The sequence below is a fragment of the Pezoporus flaviventris genome, unplaced genomic scaffold (genome assembly GCF_033815535.1).
Source record: "Pezoporus flaviventris isolate CSIRO_AGI_PZ_B2104156 unplaced genomic scaffold, CSIRO_AGI_Pfla_v1 ptg000025l, whole genome shotgun sequence".
In the NCBI taxonomy this organism is placed as follows: domain Eukaryota; kingdom Metazoa; phylum Chordata; class Aves; order Psittaciformes; family Psittacidae; genus Pezoporus; species Pezoporus flaviventris.
Window position 1 is genome coordinate 28,264,719 of NW_026892573.1, and position 18,325 is coordinate 28,283,043.

The 18,325-nt window shown below is 52.0% G+C and overlaps 1 protein-coding gene and 1 long non-coding RNA gene across 2 annotated transcripts; both read right to left on the reverse strand.

The window, feature by feature from the left end:
• Positions 1–6,277: 6,277 nt before the first annotated feature.
• On the reverse strand, positions 6,278–8,072 carry FAM181B (family with sequence similarity 181 member B). Its single transcript, XM_061457933.1, has one exon. The coding sequence runs from the start codon at positions 7,998–8,000 to the stop codon at positions 6,927–6,929; it is 1,074 nt and encodes a 357-aa protein (XP_061313917.1). The 5' UTR covers positions 8,001–8,072; the 3' UTR covers positions 6,278–6,926.
• On the reverse strand, positions 6,278–15,567 carry LOC133271648 (uncharacterized). The gene is made up of 2 exons (XR_009744209.1): positions 14,498–15,567; positions 6,278–6,626 (listed from the first exon to the last, which is right to left on the reverse strand). It is a non-coding gene; the product is annotated as an uncharacterized LOC133271648 (long non-coding RNA).
• Positions 15,568–18,325: the final 2,758 nt, after the last annotated feature.

Below are 18,325 nucleotides of genomic sequence, written 5' to 3' on the forward strand. Positions count from 1 at the left end.
CTCGAGGCCACCTTGCAGTACTTTTTCAGCCTGAACCCATAGTAGAGACCAAAGTACACTCAGCATAGGCTCAAGCCATGATGTTTGGATGACTGCCTGCAGAACGGTAAAGGATCATAGAATCCCAGACTGGTTTGGGTCGGAAGGGACCTTAAAGCGCATCCAGTTCCAGCCCCTGCCATGGGCAGGGACACCTTCCACTAGAGCAGCTTGCTCCAAGCCCCTGTGTCCAACCTGGCCTTGAACACTGCCAGGGATGGGGCAGCCACAGCTTCTCTGGGCAACCTGTGCCAGCGCCTCAGCACCCTCACAGGGAAGAACTTCTGCCTAAGAGCTCAGCTCAATACAACCTCAGTTGCTTTAAACTTGTTCTTTACCTTTACCTGGCGTAGAAGAGCTTGTGTCTCCGTCTGCAATTAAGGAAATGGTAAGAGACCAAATCTGGGCCACTGCCTCTCCTGTGCCACCACCCCCTGTCTCAGGCAGGATTCCCTATATCTGAGGGGTACCGTGGCAACATCCCATTACAAACCATTCACTGAGCTTTCAGCACTGAGGAGGCACAGCACAGGTTTAAGCAGTGGGCCTGAGTCTTTTGTAAAGCTGAACACAAGAAACAATCAGTAGCAATTATGCCCAGCTTCCACTCAAACAGAAAGCAGTCCGTATTCCCCAGATACAGCTACTAAAGTAGTATCCTTGTCACCCAGTATCTCGGGTTTAATTCACATCCAGTCTGCAAGCAGATTTGCTCAGCTGAGCTATGGCTGAGTCGAACCCCAGCCATATTCCTGAGCTAATCAATCAGTATGACTCCAAACCATCCTTGAAGATGGACTTGGGCGTTGATCCCAGCCTGGAGTAACAGCAGCACAGGTACAGTTCACTTCAGCGCACACAGCTGAGGGGTGGCACTTACGGTAAAGAGGCAGGGTAGCAAATGGGGACAGTCCCCTCCTCGTGTTGCACAGCAGCACCAGCCAGAATTCATTCAGCAGAGGCTGCAGGCTGAATAGCAATTAGCTACTAAGGCTACGGCAGTCTGAAATGCCACCAGGAGACATCCTAACACATAGAACAGGCACTAATGGGAGCACTGGAACCTGTTACCACAGAGCTCGAATCCTGTCCTTCTCCCATCATTATGGACCAGGCCAACATTGTCAGGGAATACCTGGAAGAAGCACAGGGTAAAGTGGTAAGCTTTAGATGCCTGTGGAAGGGTAGCAAAGATCTAAATGAAACACGATTCCCCCATCTCAGAGGAGAGATGAGGGATCATTCAAGAAATGTTGCATATTCATCCAATCTATGCCTGCCAATTCAAGCAGTTAAAGATGTTTTCTATGGACAGCAATGCAGTGATGTTGAGTCTGTGATCCCTGGGCAACTGGTCAATGAGAAGATGAACCTGAGCCGGCTTCAGTTTGCGCTTGCAGCCCAGAAAGCCAACCGTATCCTGGGCTGCATCAAAAGGAGCGTGACCAGCAGGTCGAAGGAGGTGATCCTGCCCCTCTGCTCTGCTCTTGTGAGACCTCACCTGGAGCATTGTGTGCAGTTCTGGTGTCCTCAACATAAAAAGGACATGGAACTGTTGGAACAAGTCCAGAGAAGGGCCACGAGGATGATCAGGGGACTGGAGCACCTCCCATATGAAGACAGGCTGAGGAAGTTGGGGCTGTTCAGCCTGGAGAAGAGAAGGCTGCGTGGAGACCTCCTAGCAGCCTTCCAGTATCTGAAGGGGGCCTATAGGGATGCTGGAGAGGGACTCTTCATTAGGGACTGTAGTAATAGGACAAGGGGTAACGGGTTAAAACTGAAACAAAGGAAGTTTAGATTGGCTATAAGGAGGAAATTCTTTACTGTTAGGGTGCTGAGGCACTGGAATGGGTTGCCCAAGGAAGTTGTGAATGCTCCATTCGTGGCAGTGTTCAAGGCCAGGTTGGACAGAGCCTTGAGTGACATGGTTTAGTGTGAAGTGTCCCTGTGCATGGCAGGGGGATTGGAACTGGATAATCTTAAGGTCCTTTCCAGTCCTAGCTATTCTGTGATTCTGGGGTTCTAACTGTGGGTCTGTGGACTACAACCAAAATAACCTTGGAAAATGATGCTTTGTCAGTATATTTACATTTGATAAGGAGGGGTCCAGAAAGCACAAAAGGCTGGTCTAGTGATGTAGTTCCCTACCAGTGAGGAAGGGGAGTCACCAGGGATGATCCAGGTTAAAGTGAGGTATTGGAAAATACTGTAACACAGAAAACAAGCTCTCCTCTCACCTTTCATAGCACCTTTCAGCAATCCTCTGCCAAGCTGTACCCACACAGATGTGGGGAGAGGGGGGGAACTGTAATTACAGAATCCCAGACTGGGTTGTGTTGGAAGGGACCTTAAAGCTCACACTAGAGCAGCTTGCTCCAAGCCCCTGTGTCCAACCTGGCCTTGAACACTGCCAGGGATGGGGCAGCCACAGCTTCTCTGGGCACCCTGTGCCAGTGCCTCAGCACCCCCTCAGGGAAGAGCTTCTGCCTAAGAGCTCATCTCAGTCTCCCCTCTGGCAGGTTAAAGCCATTCCCCTTGTCCTGTCCTCAGTTGACCTTGTAAAAATTACCTCTCCAGTATTCTTGTAGGCCCCATGTAATGCACTCTATCATTGCTCTTTAATATTATTCTCTATTAATTGCACACTCTATCTTTACTCTTGTATGTAGACATGCAACAAAACCCATTGGATTTTAAACAAGCATTTACCAATCTTAAAAAAGATGAGTTCATTGAATAGAAAGCAGCTGCAGTCTCTTCTGTTGACATAAAGCTAGCCTGAAAGCATTCCCAGCTCTCATTTCATGCAGTCAGATTTGTGCACTCTCACATTTCCAACCTAACTGCCTGCACATCGCTACAGAACCGCTCCACCACCTTTTCCCTCCGGCTGCCAGGAACTGCAGGATGACCTTCAGGTTTTGCACTGGTGCCAGAAGCAGTTTATTCAAAAGGACCAAACAAAAGGAGGTTACAAGAAACTTCTGCATCTTTTTTACTGACAGTGTTTGGACAACTACGTAAGCTCATCAAAGATGACCCATCGCCGATGGTCAGGCTATGTGAGAGCAATCCCAAGCTCAGGTCAGTCATAGAATCATAGAATGGTTAGGGTTGGAAAGGACCTTAAGATCATCCAGTTCCAACCCCCCTGCCATGGGCAGGGACACCTCACACTAAACCATCTCACCCAAGGCTCTGTCCAACCTGGCCTTGAACACTGCCAGGGATGGAGCATTCACAGCTTCCCTGGGCAACTCATTGCAGTGCCTCACCACCCTCACAGTAAAAAACTTCTTCCTTATATCAAATCTAAACTTTCCCTGTTAAGTTTGAACCTGTTACCCCTTGTCCTATCACTACAGTCCCTAATGAAGAGTCCCTCCCCAGCATCCCTATAGGCTCCCTTCAGATACTGGAGACTGCTATGAGGTCTCCACGCAGCCTTCTCTTCTCCAGGCTGAACAGCCCCAACAGTCAGTAGTTGGTGAGTGTGTTTCAAAAGCCCATCCATTAAAATAAAGGAATCTCTCTGCTTTCTTGAAGCAGCTTTGGACAAAACCCAGACCATTTAAGTAACAGAATACTGAGACAGGAACCACTGTTTGTGGTGAATCCTTTGTTGTTCATCAGTAAATCAGCATTGAGGAAAGGTGAGATTCCATCACTTAAAAAGGGAATGAAGGGTTCTTGTCATTCCCCTTTATCACATCTTTATATGAAAAACTACTAAGATTGTATGTTTTTCCACCAAAATCTGTTAAATCAGACAATATGTGTAAAAACAGCAACAAAGCAGAATTCAGTGTATCTGAGGAAACTCACTGCATGCTTTGAAAACAAAGTCGTTTGATAGCCTGACCTTGATAGTCCAACCAAACACAACCCACTTCTATTCAAAGGGACACATTTCTTTTAAGACAGAAAAGCTAAAACGGATCAAGCCTCGGTTCCTCGGGACAGAGCCCTTGTAAAAGCACACAGCAGATGAACCAAAATATCTCGATTACAAAAGGTTTTATTCCTACAGATGATGCTCCTCGGTGTTGAGAACAGTTCCCCAAGGGTGCCAGTCTCCTGTGACATTTGCAGTGCCTGGGGGAAACAACCACAACAAAAAGAGCCCACACATGCACAAAGCAGATAACAGATGCAGCTGGCTCGATGGCATCCCCTGGTCTGGTAGGGACGCCCTGGCCCCCCTGCAGCACAGGGAGCAGCTCCAAGCACTCCCCGGGAGCTCACACAAGTCCTTTGTATGGGCTGTGTGGTGGGTAAAGCAGCACGGATCAGCCCGGGTGGTGGTAGCTCCTTCCCAGCCTTACCCAGCATCCCAACACAGGCGCTCCTCACATGCATCCTGTGGCACAAACACAGCCGTACTCCCAAGAACACTGATGCTGATTTACTGTTCCTTCATTTTCCTCAGTGTAAGCTCCTATAAACTGAAAATCCCTTCTTCAGGAGCTATTGCAGAGCTGAAGCAACATCTGCAGCTGCTGCTCAGCCAACAGAGCAGCTCCTGGAGCCTGCCCCAAGCTTCTTGCAAGCCCAAGGAGAACCCCCCCGAGCTGGCAGCATCTGGAGCTGGCTGCCACAGGAGTTCTACACCAGCCCAGCTCTGCTGATACCCTCAGAGCTGCTTCTCACACTGGTTTGAGGCAAGATCTAACACCAGCAGGGTGATGATGCTCAACTCCTGAGCACCACAGGTAAGGAAGATCCCAGGTAAGGAAAAGCACCACAGTACAAGGAAGCAGAGCACCAAATGGGTGAAAACCACCAGCAGGTCAGATTTGTGGCACTTCACAACTACTTGGAATAAAAAGGTAAGGCCTGTGGGCCAGGAGAGAATCTGTTTTGTCATAGAATCACAGAGTGGTTTGGGTTGGAAGGGACCTTAAAGCTCAGGCAGTTCCAACCCCTGCCACGGGCAGGGACACCTTCCACTACAGCAGCTTGCTCCAAGCCCCTTCCAACCTGGCCTTGAGTATTTCCAGGTATTTTAGACTTTCTTTTGAGCAAGATCCCCATGTCCCAGTGGGACAGCTGACAGGATAGGCTGGAAGGTCTTCAGGATTAGATCCTTCATTAACAGACACTGGCATATTGAGCTTGTGAAGGAAATAACTTGCTCAGTGAAATCCTAAGTGAAAGAAGGATTGATTACATTAGTGCAGCACCACCGAGCTGAAGTACTCCAAGCACCCACCAGCATGTGCTATACATTCACATGCTTGAAGCAGATCCTAAACTCAAAAGCACCACCTCTGCACACGAAATAACCTCCAGTTTGGTCTTGTCTATTGATTCTCAATGCAGTTACACACAGGTTCTGCTTGGACCCACCAGAGCGCTGCTCGTGACAGTGAGCACATGCACTCTTCATGGGTAGGTTTGCCAACATGATGGACAACGGGACATTGTCCCTGCACCAAAACCAGCAGCAGGGCAGGATTAACCTCATTTTAGGCTACCCTGGCTGGACCTGCCACCCACTGATCCTCATACAGGCTCTCCTGAAGCTTAGAGAAGTGCGCTTCCTTAACAGTGTTAACTGTTGGACACTGGGATGCTGCGGACGTTCATCCACAGTGGGTCCTTCCCAAGCAGCTTGTGGAGACTTTCGGCAGCTTTAGGGGAGGAAAGAAACAGCAGAAACCACAGCTCTTGCTGTTTAGAAGTAAAATTAAGCCAGTTCCTGATACAAATCATTTCATGGTTTATTGCCAATAATCTCACTTCCCCTTTCCACACACCCCATCATCCTGACCCCAAGTCTCTGAGAGATTAAATCTGGGTTGACGAGTGAAGAAAACCGTTTTACCTTTCACAACGTGTTTTAAGAGATAGGAGGCACAAGGATTTGTCACCGCCGGGGGTAAAGCCTCAGCCCGATCCCTGCGTGGATCCCGTCTCAAAAACAAACAATCCATTTGGGACTGGCAGGGAGCCAGGCCATGGGACTGCGGCTCAATGGGAAACCTCGGGTATTTTGATCTGTTTCCATAACTGTAACAGTTTTTATCCCTTGGCTTTGGAGCTGAGCCGCGTTCCTTTCTTTCCACCACGTTCAAGAAACAGCCGGTACAAACAAGCAGAGGGCACCGCGGATGAACCGCGGCATTCCGATCAATTCAGGGGAGACAAAACCCACCGCCCGTCTAAACTCCTGCCAAGAAACCATTACAGAGCCCCTCGAACGCTGCGTGTCAGCGGCAGTAACAATCACAGACCCCAGATCTATTGTGTAGCTTTATTTTTATAGGACCTATCATAGACTCTTTTACATAACTTAAATGATTATCAAATCATCTCCTGTACACGGTGAGACCGAGCCGCGGCGCCTTCCGAGCTCTGACACGTTCCTGGAAGGAATCCAGTGGTCTGTAGGAATCACTTCCCCGCAGCACGGTGCGGTTCTGTCCCCAGCGTACACCATCGCTTCAGCACCGCTGTCAGTTGCTGTTTGCAAGATCCTGCAAGACGCTGTTCGACCTCAGGACTCTTTAAGTTTTGGTAGCAGCATTGCTTCACTGGAACATCTCTTTTCCTCGCCTTTGTGTCCTCCACCCGCACTGGGGAGCCTGGGAAAAACGCTAAAGGCACCGCAAGAGGTGGCCGAGCTGGGAGACGGAAATCACGGACAAGGAGTCACCGCTTGCCCCCGTTGCAACGCCGCAGACACCGAGCCGCGTCTGCCTGCAGCCGGACAAACCCCGACCCCGATGGAAGGCGGTCACCGGCCGCTGTGAAAGGAACCCATCACCTCACATTTTACTCGCAGCGGCCCCAAGCCGCAGGGGGAGGCGGCTCGCAGCATGAATCCTGCGGGAGCCGTCGTTCCGGGTCGGGACCCGCGTCCCACCCCGTCCCCCATCGCGGCCCTACAGCCCGGGGAAGGCGGCGCGGTGGAAGCCGGCGCTGTACTCATAGGGCACCTGCGGCGGGGGCAGCGGGCACTCGGGGAAGAAGGAAGCGAACCCCGCCGGAAGGTGCCCGCCGGGTTCCTCGCTGCCGCCGCCGGGGGCCGGCTCCCCACCGCCGGGGTACAGCGGGCGCAGCGCTTCAGACGGCGCCTTCTTGCCGGGGCTGCACGGCCCGGGCGGGCTCCAGGGCTCGGGGTAGAGCAGCCCGCCCAGCAGCGGGTGATGGGCGCTGGGCAGCGGCAGCGCCGCGTCGTAGAGGCCGTGCTCCAGGCCCAGCTCGGCGGGCAGGCGGGCGGCCGCGCCGCCGGGGAAGGCGTCCTGCGGGGCGGCGTGCTCGGGCAGCAGCGCGCTGTACTCGGGGCCGAGCAGCTCGAAGAACTCAACCGCATCCCCGCCGCCCTTCTCCGGCTCCTTAGCGCCCGGTACTGGCCCTCGGGCGGCGGCGGGCAGCGCCGGCTCCGTGAAGAAGGAAGGGGGCAGGTTGCGGTCCCGCAGCGGCACCTTCCGCGGGCCGCCCCCCGCAGCCCCGCCGCCGCCCCCCGCAGCCCCGCCGCCGCCTCCCGCCGCCTCCCCGCCGCCCGCCGGCCCGGGGCCGTGCTGCAGCGACCCGAAGAGCGCGGCCAGGCTCTTGCTCTGGAGGCTGCTGGCTCCCTGCGAGCCCTCCCGGCGCGGCGGGGGCTTAGCGGGGCATGAAGCGGGCGGGGAGGAGGCGGAGGGCGCTGGAGGAGCGGGAGGCGGCGGCGGGGCGGCGGCGATGATGCCGGTGCAGCGCTTGATCTGCTTCTGCAGGTACTTGCGGTGGTTCACCTTCCGCTTGGACTTCACCGGCTTGTCCAGCGCCAGCTTGATGTTGCTGGAGGCAGAGTCGATGAAGCTCAGCAGGTCCCTGGTGGCTTCTTTAAAGTCCCCGGCGGCGTCGCCGCCGCCCTCGTAGCCCTTCTCCAGGTCGGCATAGCCCAGCAGGCCGCCGGCGGCGGGGAAGCAGAAGGAGAGGAGGTGATGGGGGCTGAGCAGCGCGGCGGGCACGGCCATGGCCGGGGCGCCGGCGCCCCGAGCTCCCTTGGGCTGCGCCGAGCGGGCGGCGGCGGCGGGGAAAAGGCGGCGGAGGAGGAGCCCTCGGAGCGGGGCCGGGCACGGCCCTCCCCGCCTCCCGCCCGGCAGCGCAGGGGACGGGCCCGCACCGCTGCGCACAGCCCCCGGCCGGGGAGGCGGAGGGGAGGGGGGAGCAGAGCGCCCGGGATGGGTACAGAGCCCATGGGGTGGGTACAGAGCCCCCGGGACGGGTAAGTACATCCCTTTGGGGCAGGTACAGAGCCCCCAGGACCGGTATGTACATCCCTTTGGGGCAGGTACAGACACCCCAAAACAGGTACAGAGCCCAAGGACCGGTATGTACATCCCTTCGGGGCAGGTACAGACACCCCAAAACAGGTACAGAGCCCAAGGACCGGTATGTACATCCCTTTGGGGCAGGCACAGAGCCCCCAGGACCGGTATGTACATCCCTTTGGGGCAGGTACAGACACCCCAAAACAGGTACAGAGCCCAAGGACCGGTATGTACATCCCTTCGGGGCAGGTACAGACACCCCAAAACAGGTACAGAGCCCAAGGACCGGTATGTACATCCCTTTGGGGCAGGCACAGAGCCCCCAGGACCGGTATGTACATCCCTTCGGGGCAGGTACAGACACCCCAAAACAGGTACAGAGCCCCGAGAACCGGTATGTACATCCCTTTGGGGCAGGCACAGAGCCCCCAGGACCGGTATGTACATCCCTTCGGGACAGGTACAGACACCCCAAAACAGGTACAGAGCCCCCAGGACCGGTATGTACATCCCTTTGGGGCAGGTACAGAGCCCCCGGGACCGGTATGTACATCCCTTCGGGACAGGTACAGAGCCCCCAGGACCGGTATGTACATCCCTTTGGGACAGGTACAGAGCCCCCAGGACCGGTAGGTACATCCCTTTGGGACAGGTACAGGTACAGACACCCCAAGACAGGTACAGAGCCCCCAGGACCGGTATGTACATCCCTTCAGGACAGGTACAGGTACAGACACCCCAGGACAGGTACAGAGCCCCAGGACCGGTATGTACATCCCTTTGGGACAGGTACAGACACCCCAAAACAGGTACAGAGCCCCCAGGACCGGTATGTACATCCCTTTGGGGCAGGTACAGAGCCCCCGGAACCGGTATGTACATCCCTTCGGGGCAGGTACAGAGCCCCCAGGACCGGTATGTACATCCCTTCGGGGCAGGCACAGAGCCCCCAGGACCGGTATGTACATCCCTTTGGGACAGGTACAGAGCCCCCAGGACCGGTAGGTACATCCCTTTGGGACAGGTACAGGTACAGACACCCCAAGACAGGTACAGAGCCCCCAGGACCGGTATGTACATCCCTTCAGGACAGGTACAGGTACAGACACCCCAGGACAGGTACAGAGCCCCAGGACCGGTATGTACATCCCTTTGGGACAGGTACAGACACCCCAAAACAGGTACAGAGCCCCCAGGACCGGTATGTACATCCCTTTGGGGCAGGTACAGAGCCCCCGGAACCGGTATGTACATCCCTTCGGGGCAGGTACAGAGCCCCCAGGACCGGTATGTACATCCCTTCGGGGCAGGCACAGAGCCCCCAGGACCGGTATGTACATCCCTTCGGGGCAGGCACAGAGCCCCCAGGACCGGTATGTACATCCCTTCGGGACAGGTACAGACACCCCAAAACAGGTACAGAGCCCCCAGGACCGGTATGTACATCCCTTTGGGGCAGGTACAGAGCCCCTGGAACCGGTATGTACATCCCTTCGGGGCAGGTACGGAGCCCCCAGGACCGGTATGTACATCCCTTCGGGACAGGTACAGAGCCCCCAGGACCGGTATGTACATCCCTTCGGGACAGGTACAGAGCCCCCAGGACCGGTATGTACATCCCTTTGGGACAGGTACAGGTACAGACACCCCAAGACAGGTACAGAGCCCCCAGGACCGGTATGTACATCCCTTTGGGGCAGGTACAGACACCCCAAGACAAGTACAGAGGCCCCAGGACCGGTAAGTACATCCCTTTGGGACAGGTACAGACACCCCAAGACAGGTACAGAGCCCCCAGGACCGGTATGTACATCCCTTCAGGACAGGTACAGACACCCCAGGACAGGTACAGAGCCCCAGGACCGGTATGTACATCCCTTTGGGACAGGTACAGACACCCCAGGACAGGTACAGAGCCCCCAGGACCGGTATGTACATCCCTTCAGGACAGGTACAGGTACAGACACCCCAGGACAGGCAAACACACCCTGGGACACATACACGCCCCCCCTGTACACAGGCACCCCCAATCAGCTGCATGAAGCTGCAGCCCAGCCCTGCTCAGGGCAGACTCCATCACCATCGTGCACCCATCCCAGCACTGTCCCCATTGCTGGCATTATCTTCTGCCTCAGGCTGGGGTGCTGGATCCCCTGCGCTGCTCTAGGAGCATGGGTACGGGCATGGAGAGGTGCTTGTTCTGTCACCCCCCAGGATGCACAGGTTTACATTAATTTGCTAAAGGCTGGTTGGGAAAAACCCAAACTCAGTGGTACACCCATTGCCCATTGTTGTGTGTTCCTGGTCAGGACAAGCCCTGAGAAAATCCAGTGCTGCTATCCCTGGATTGCATTCAGTTAAAACTGATGAGTTCTACTTGTGCGGGTTCAGTGAAGCAGCGATATAAATCTTCCATATGGAAGGCAGAAAAATTAGTGGCTACTGAAAGTACCAATAACAGCTCCTGAAGGAACTGGTGTGTCTTTTATGGGGGAAAAGGGTGTTTGGTTTGATTTGCCTTTAGAAAACTCTTACATTGATGCAGTGCAACCTCGACCCTTTGAGCTCCAGTTCATTTTCAGTGATTTCAGTGATGGTTTTAAGCTGAAAGAGGGGAGATTGAGATGAGATATTAGGGAGAAGCTCTTCCCTGTGAGGGTGCTGAGGCGCTGGCACAGGGTGCCCAGAGAAGCTGTGGCTGCCCCATCCCTGGCAGTGTTCAAGGCCAGGTTGGACACAGGGGCTTGGAGCAACCTGCTCTAGTGGAAGGTGTCCCTGCCCGTGGCAGGGGGGTGGAACTGGATGAGCTTTAAGGTCCCTTCCAACCCAAACCAGTCTGGGATGATTCTATGATTTGATATATCCAGATATCAATACATATGCGTATCTGATTTTGACTGAAGTAAAGAAAGTTTTCTTGGCCTGCACTGATTCATTAGAAATGCAGCAGGTTTGTGTTAGCAGGAAAAAACAGAAAGCAAATCTCTGCAGAAGAAAAAGGAACAGGCTCCTAAGGCTGTGTTTGGTGGTCAAATGGAGAAATCTGCCAAACCCACGTCACTGTGGTTTCAAACACGCGTTGAATGCAAAGCATGTGTTTCAAAGAGGAGAGAAGAGGAAGCATGTGTTCCATGGGATGAAACACACACAGGCTTCAAATCCACTACAAAACAAAGTGCTGGTTTTCTTGGTCCCTCTGGGCAGGTCTCAGCAGGGCCCCGGGGCAGGCAGAGCCTCACGGTCCCAGTACAGCCCTGGCTCCGGTATCGGCACATCTGGGCTGGGGCTCATGCAAAACTTGCTCAGCCGGAGCCTCCCAGAATCCCTTATCTGAGGAGATGCACAGGGTGCAACCGTGTCATTGAAACAGAAAACCCTGGTAGACCAAGGGCTATGGGAAATCCAGACACCTCTCCATGTGAGAATGAGTGGAAGTGGATTTGCACTAACTAGCTAGAGTGTAAGTCATAGAATCATCGAATGCCAGGTTGGAAGGGACAGCAAGGATCATCTGTTTCAACCTTGCTTGGCAAAGCATGACCCAGACTGGATGTCCCAGCACGCTGTCCAGCTGAGCCTTAAGTGTCCAACGCTGGGGAATCCCTGGGATACTGTTCCAATGGCTGATGGGTCTCATTAGGAAAGTTTTTCCTCTTGTGTCCAGCCAGAATCCCCCCAGGAGTAACTTGTGCCCATCACCCCTCGTCTCTTCCATGTGACTCCTTGCAAAAAAGGGAGTCTCCATCTTCTCTGTAGCCACCCTTTAACTGCTGGAACATGGGGATAAGGTCACCCCTGAGCCTTCTTTTCTCCAGGCTGAACAGTCCCAGCTCCTTCAGCCTTTCCTCATGCACTGCCCAGTGCTTGGATCATCTTTGTGGCCTTTCTCTGGACCCTTCCAGCCCATCAACATCTGTTTTCATACAACAGGTACCAAAACTGAACACAGTTTCCCAGGTGTGGCCTGACAATCACTGAGCAGAGTGGGACAATGACATCCTTATCTGTGCTGATGACGCCCCTGTTGATGTTCCCCAGCATCCTGTTGGCTTTCTTTGCTGCAGCAGCACACTGTTCACTCCTATTGAGTTTAGGTCCATCACGATGCCCACGTCCCTTCCCCCAGAGCTGCTCCCCAGCCCGTGCTGCAGGCTTGGATCAACTGACACAGATCAGCTACCCAAGTTTTTACCCTCAGGTCCTGTTGAGCCCCATCAAGCTCTGCAGCTTGCTCCAAGCTCGCTCACTGATGGGGAAACATAAAGAACAACATATACATCCCTGTGTGCTCCACTGGGTGGTTTTGCATCCACTTTGAGGCCACTAGAAAATGGGGATCACTGTGCAGCCAGTGTGGAACCATTTCTTAACATGAAATAACTCTAATACAGCAACTAAGTTGTCCTGACGTTGGTATCTGCCGCAATGGTACAGCAGCAATATTTCATAGCCAGTCTAAAGGGGGGTGTGAGTCTGGGTGGTGTTATACAGACTGGCTAAATATCCGGTGGCTTAGAGAAATCAAAAGCTGAAAGCCCCTGGCTTCTCTGCTGAATTCATTCAATTAAAGAGCTTTGAGAGCTCAGCTACGCTTTAGTGAGAGACTTTATTGCCTCCTAAAACTTGCAGAGTATTAAAACAATTGCCGGGCATGCAGAGGGGAGTTCGCATTCAGCTGGGCTCAGCAGCCACATTTACATATTCTCCACCAGATCTGGAGATGCAGAAAGCCTTCATAATTGCATTAAACGTGCCTATTCTCCGTGTGCTCTCAAGCAGAGCTGATTACCCTGAGTTGGGTGATGCCCGGAGGGGAATTTGCTAAGCCACATGATGTCAACAACTTGCAAAGACACTTCATTTTTCCAAGGAAATAGTGGTTTGGTGATCCCTGCAAAACATCTCTTTCCCAGGGGGTGGATGAGCCAAATCTTCTCCCTGTGCTCTTTCAGGATGAAGATGCTCCAGATGCACAGGGTGCCTCTCGTACCCATCAGTGCCCTCCTCAGCTTGCTGGTAAGGTCTAATGTCCAGTAAGTGATGGGATTAGACCCACAAAATAACTCCAACCCAGGCAGATGTTTGGGACAGATGTTCACGCAGATGTTCTGGTCCCTCCACTCTCCCCCCATCAGAACAAGGGGAGTGAAGTGGCTGCAGAAGTGCTTTCCCCATCCCAACCCCTCCACCCTGCAGGACCATGTTCAGTGCTCACTAAGGGGATCCAGGGCTATTTTCTTGTCCACTTTGGTGTAGGAAATTCATCTGGTTTTGTTTGTTTTCTTGCTCGCTATCGGCAGCAGCATCTTAACCAGCTCCAGGGATTAAACCAGGGCTTCCCAGGACAATGCCCTTGGCACCAAGCTCGGTGTCTTTAGAGGGAGCCCTGTGAATCAAAGGGAGCAGGGACACGCCGTGCTCACTGGTGCTTCGCACAGGACACAAACTGAGCTCGCAGCCACACGATCAAGCCCTTCACAAGTGGAACAATTTGTTATCCCTACAGACCAAGAGGGCCAGAAAGCAGAGAGCAGATTATGCAAACAAGAAAGCCTTGCGTGGCTCAGGACCGTGTTATGGTGCCAGCAATTTTGTGCAGCAGCTCCTCACTGGAGCCAGTTGCAGAAGGGAAATCTGCCCTCCTGATTCTTGCCAAGCCTTCCATCTTAGTGTCCAACACTGGGGTAAACCCTCTGCAACGCAGGGACAGGATCCCACTAGGATCCTGAAGGAAACATCTTGTGCTGTGCCTCCTCACTAAAAGAGGGCAGATTCAGGCTGACATAAGGAAGATGCTCTTCGTTATGAAGGTGCTGAGGCGCTGGCACAGGATGCCCAGAGAAGCTGTGGATGCCCCATCCCTGGCAGTGTTCAAGGCCAGGTTGGACGGGGCTTGGAGCAACCTGCTCTAGTGGAAGGTGTCCCTGTTTATCACAAGGGATTGGGGCTAGATGAGCTTTGAAGGTCCCTTCCAACCCAAAGCACTCCATGGCTCTATGATAGTAGCAAACCCAGCGCTGAGCCCAGCCCTCACAATCCCAATACCTATTTTCCTTCCACCACAGCATCAGGAGGGTGGAAAATCTCTACCACAGGGACAGCAGGACTTTTCCTTCCCCTGCCCTGCTGTACGGCCCATATGGTTATGGAGCGATGGGAAAATCTGGCTGCCCAAACAGGTGTCACTGCTCACAACCTACAGACTCATTTCCTGATCGCGTCTTAATCGGCAAGTTGGTTGTGCAAGTTGATTTCTTGCACATTCTTATATCAGTGGGAATTTCTGCCCTTCCCTGACAAGTATTATAGGCAGCCTTTGACATACAGCCCTACAGGACCTAAATAGGCTGCTATTCTTTCCCTACGCTGAAAGGGAGCTTTGTGCCAGGGATTCATTAAACTGCACTGCACAGCCCTTCATAAATGGGCTCAATAATGAACAGTCGATTTAACTGGAAAAGCTGCTGGAGCTGTTAAATTAAAGGGAAATAAAGTGCACTTCAGGCTCAGTCTGCCAGAAGAAAATGTTGACCTAAAAGGAAAAAATCTTCATTTTACTCAATCTCTTGCAAACAAGCTAAAATCTGGAGGAAGTTTGGACTCGCAACAGTGGGAGAAATCTTAAAACACACTGCTTTGCTTCCCCACTAATAGAGACAGAGCATCTGACAATGAACTAGTCGATGAAATCAGGAGGGATGAAAGGCGTATTCTGCTTAAGCCAAATTTAAGCCACTTAACCTAAATTTAGTATATGTGTGTAGATGCAAGATTGCGTGGCTTGTGTAGCTTCAGTCCTCACCTGCCTTAAATCACTGTAGACCCCTTTAATTATGCATGTTCATACATGTGCATATACACAGTTCCTTTATGGTCTTGGCTTCTTAGAGACGCTGTTTGGTGGAAACTATTAGCGAACACAGGACTGCATCCTTGGGATCCTCTTTCCTCTTGCAGGTTCTGGAAGCTGTGGTCTGTTTTCCTTTCCCTCTTTCAGTCTCAGTGTGTGTTTCACGTTCTGGGATGCATTCCTTCCATAAGGAAGGGCACAGCAGGTTTTGGTGGTTCTGCTGGCAGTGGTGAGTGGGCGATGTGTGTTTTCAAGCAGTCACATTGGAAAGAGCAGCACAAGGATAAAGCACAAAGCTGTGCTGTCTGGATCATCGCTCCATTGGGAAACCCTGCAAAGGCTCTCCCGGTCCTTTCCCAGGTTGGGCAGAGCTCTGAGATACCACTGGAGATTTCTGGGTTTCAGCTGAGTGTCACTGAGCTAAACACAGGTGTCTGAGGGGGACTTTAAACGTTTAACCTGAGATTTTTCTCTATGCTTATTTTAAACAAGCAAGGAAAAACAGCACATAGGGTTTCAAATTGGAAAAGAAACAGTGTGTCACTTTAAGCTCTCATGCAGTCCCTTCCCTGTATCCAAACTGAGTTCTTAAACTCATCAGGGAGAGATGTATTTCCCATTTGCCAGCATTTTCTGTAATCTTGGGCATTTACGTGGCCCAGTCCTTCAGCATCCTGTTCTGGAATCATGTTGCTCATAAGGCAATGGTTGCTTCACCTATGAAAGGAAAGCAGGACCCAAGTGGCACATAGACCACACATGGGGCTTGGAATGTATTTAGGCATCTGGACAAATAGGAAAGTCCTCAGCTGAGCCTACTGCACTCCTGGTTTAGATGAGTGGAATTCCTTATTTCAGTGAGGTTACTCCAGTGTAAACCAGGTTGCTGAGTGGTGAATCAGCTCTTTCATCTCATTTTCCTTCCTCTGAACAGTCATAAAGAGCATCCCACATCTGTGTTATGCACTTCAGGTAGGATACATTGTGAAGGAAATCTACCTGTGGGCAGCCAGACTGGAAGCCTGAGGACAAGATCAGCAGCATGCAATGGGGAAGGGACCATGTGCAGATCTAATTCCTGAGGCAGCTCACCTGGAAACAAACCTCAGCACCAGCTTAAAGAACTTTGTGTTGCTTTCTCTGTTGCAGATTGTAGCTGGTTTTCATTATGGAAGCTTCCTAGTTGGAGAAACATTTATGTTCTTCACACTATTGTGGCTTGTGTGCAGATCTGTGATGGAAGCAGGGTTTCAGCTCTTCACTGAAGCTGCCTTCAGTGGGTTGAGTTATCATACTATGGAAACACGGAGCAGTCAGGAGCAGTGTTAGCTGTATTTTCTTCAGGAAAGGGTTTTGGGGGGTAAAATTGCAATTTAACTTCTTTAAGTCCTGCTCATAGTCCAGCACTTGGCTACTGCTGGAAATACGCATTGAGGAAACGTTTACAAAGACTTGAGAGGGCCAAGAAAGGAAATCACTTTCCATATCATTCGGAAATACTTCTTCATATTACAGTTTTTCTTCAATCCTTGTGTGTTCCTTGGCATTTACAGGGTTTTATCTTCTCTCTGAGACATTCCTGCAGGTAAATGCAGAAGGTTTTGAGGTCAAACTCATTCCTTTATTTTCGGCTTGTGCAGGGCACTGCTTGGAAGAGCTTTGCTGGGTGGAAATAGAGTGTGAAATGCAAACAAACAGCAACTAATGCCTTGTTTGCTGCTCACTCATCTCTGTTTGCTCGACAAGAAGCAGTTTATTTGAGCTCATGGCTCCTGACCCAGAGTTGCTGCATGGCTTTGAGAGGACAGGAGCTCTTCAAACCCTACTGATCAGGCATTGAGCTCCAGCCATGCACCATCCACAACACAGGGGGGATCAAAGAGGGCTGGGTGCTGTTTGGTGTGTGGTCATGCGCAGCTTGGTACCAGTGTTACAAGGAAGCCTTCTCACTCATTATTTATGCTCGGAAGCAAGGACCTGGTCCGGCTCCCAGCAAAGTTCCCATTTCCACTGACTTTCACCCAGTGATGAATAACCACAATTAAGGGACCTAATTTTCAGGATCAGGGACTCCCACGGCTCAGGGGAGTCAGTCCCTCTCTCTTTGTCCTCCATTTAGGAACAGCCAGTTCTCTGAGCCAGGAAACCCCATGCCAAGATCTTCATATGACATGTGGCATCCTAACTCCATGTAGCTATGAGCTCTGCTCATCCTTCCAGCTCTCCCATGGTGTGGGCTCAGTCCTCTTTCCCACTCCAGGTAGCTCTTAAATGATGCTTCCACCATAGAATCATAGAATCACAGAATAGTTAGGGTTGGAAAGGACCTCAAGATCATTCAGTTCCAACCCCCTGCCATGGGCAGGGACACCTCACACTAAACCATGTCACCCAAGGCTCTGTCCAACCTGGCCTTGAACACTGCCAGGGATGGAGCATTCACAGCCTCCCTGGGCAACCCATTCCAGTGCCTCACCACCCTTACAGTAAAGAACTTCTTCCTTATACCCAATCTAAACTTCCCCTGTTTAAGTTTTAACCCGTTACCCCTTGTTCTATCACTACAGACCCTAATGAAGAGTCCCTCCCCAGCATCCCTATAGGCCCCTTTCTTTAGAAGAATTTATTTTTCCATAAAAAAGTACAATTGTGGAACTTTAAATTGCTTTTTTTTTAATTAAAAATGTTATCAAAACGTTGACCAGACTTGCCTGTTGGATATGGGCCATTAAGAACCTTCAAGCAGTTTTTAATAAGCTTAACTAAGCAGGCAAATATGATTTTCTATTCCCATCCATTGCAGTCCTGGGCTGCTCTGTGGAGGCCTCCAAGACCTGGAGCTGCACCGGGGATATGTTTTTGCCATGGTGACATGAAGATCTGACACATCCATGTCAAAACCCCCCAGTTTAGGACAGCAGATGCCCCTTGTTGAGCTGCTGTGGGGAAAGCCAAATCTCAAATAAATTCCATGATCTCCTCATAGCAGCACTGATTTTCCTAACTTTACGTATTTTACCATTTCTTTTCTCCCCTGCAAGGAATTTAATCCCATCAGGAGCAGGAATAGGTCCCAAGACCCCTTTGTTATAGCAAAAAGTAGCCTTTTTTGGTTCTGCAGGCTGAGATGGCCACTGCTCTGCAGGACTTGGGGATGGCAGGAGGCCCCGCTCCCGCA

Excerpts from the sequence above, each read along its gene's own strand:
- FAM181B (XM_061457933.1), bottom strand. The coding sequence starts at position 8,000 with ATGGCCGTGCCCGCCGCGCTGCTCAGCCCCCATCACCTCCTCTCCTTC.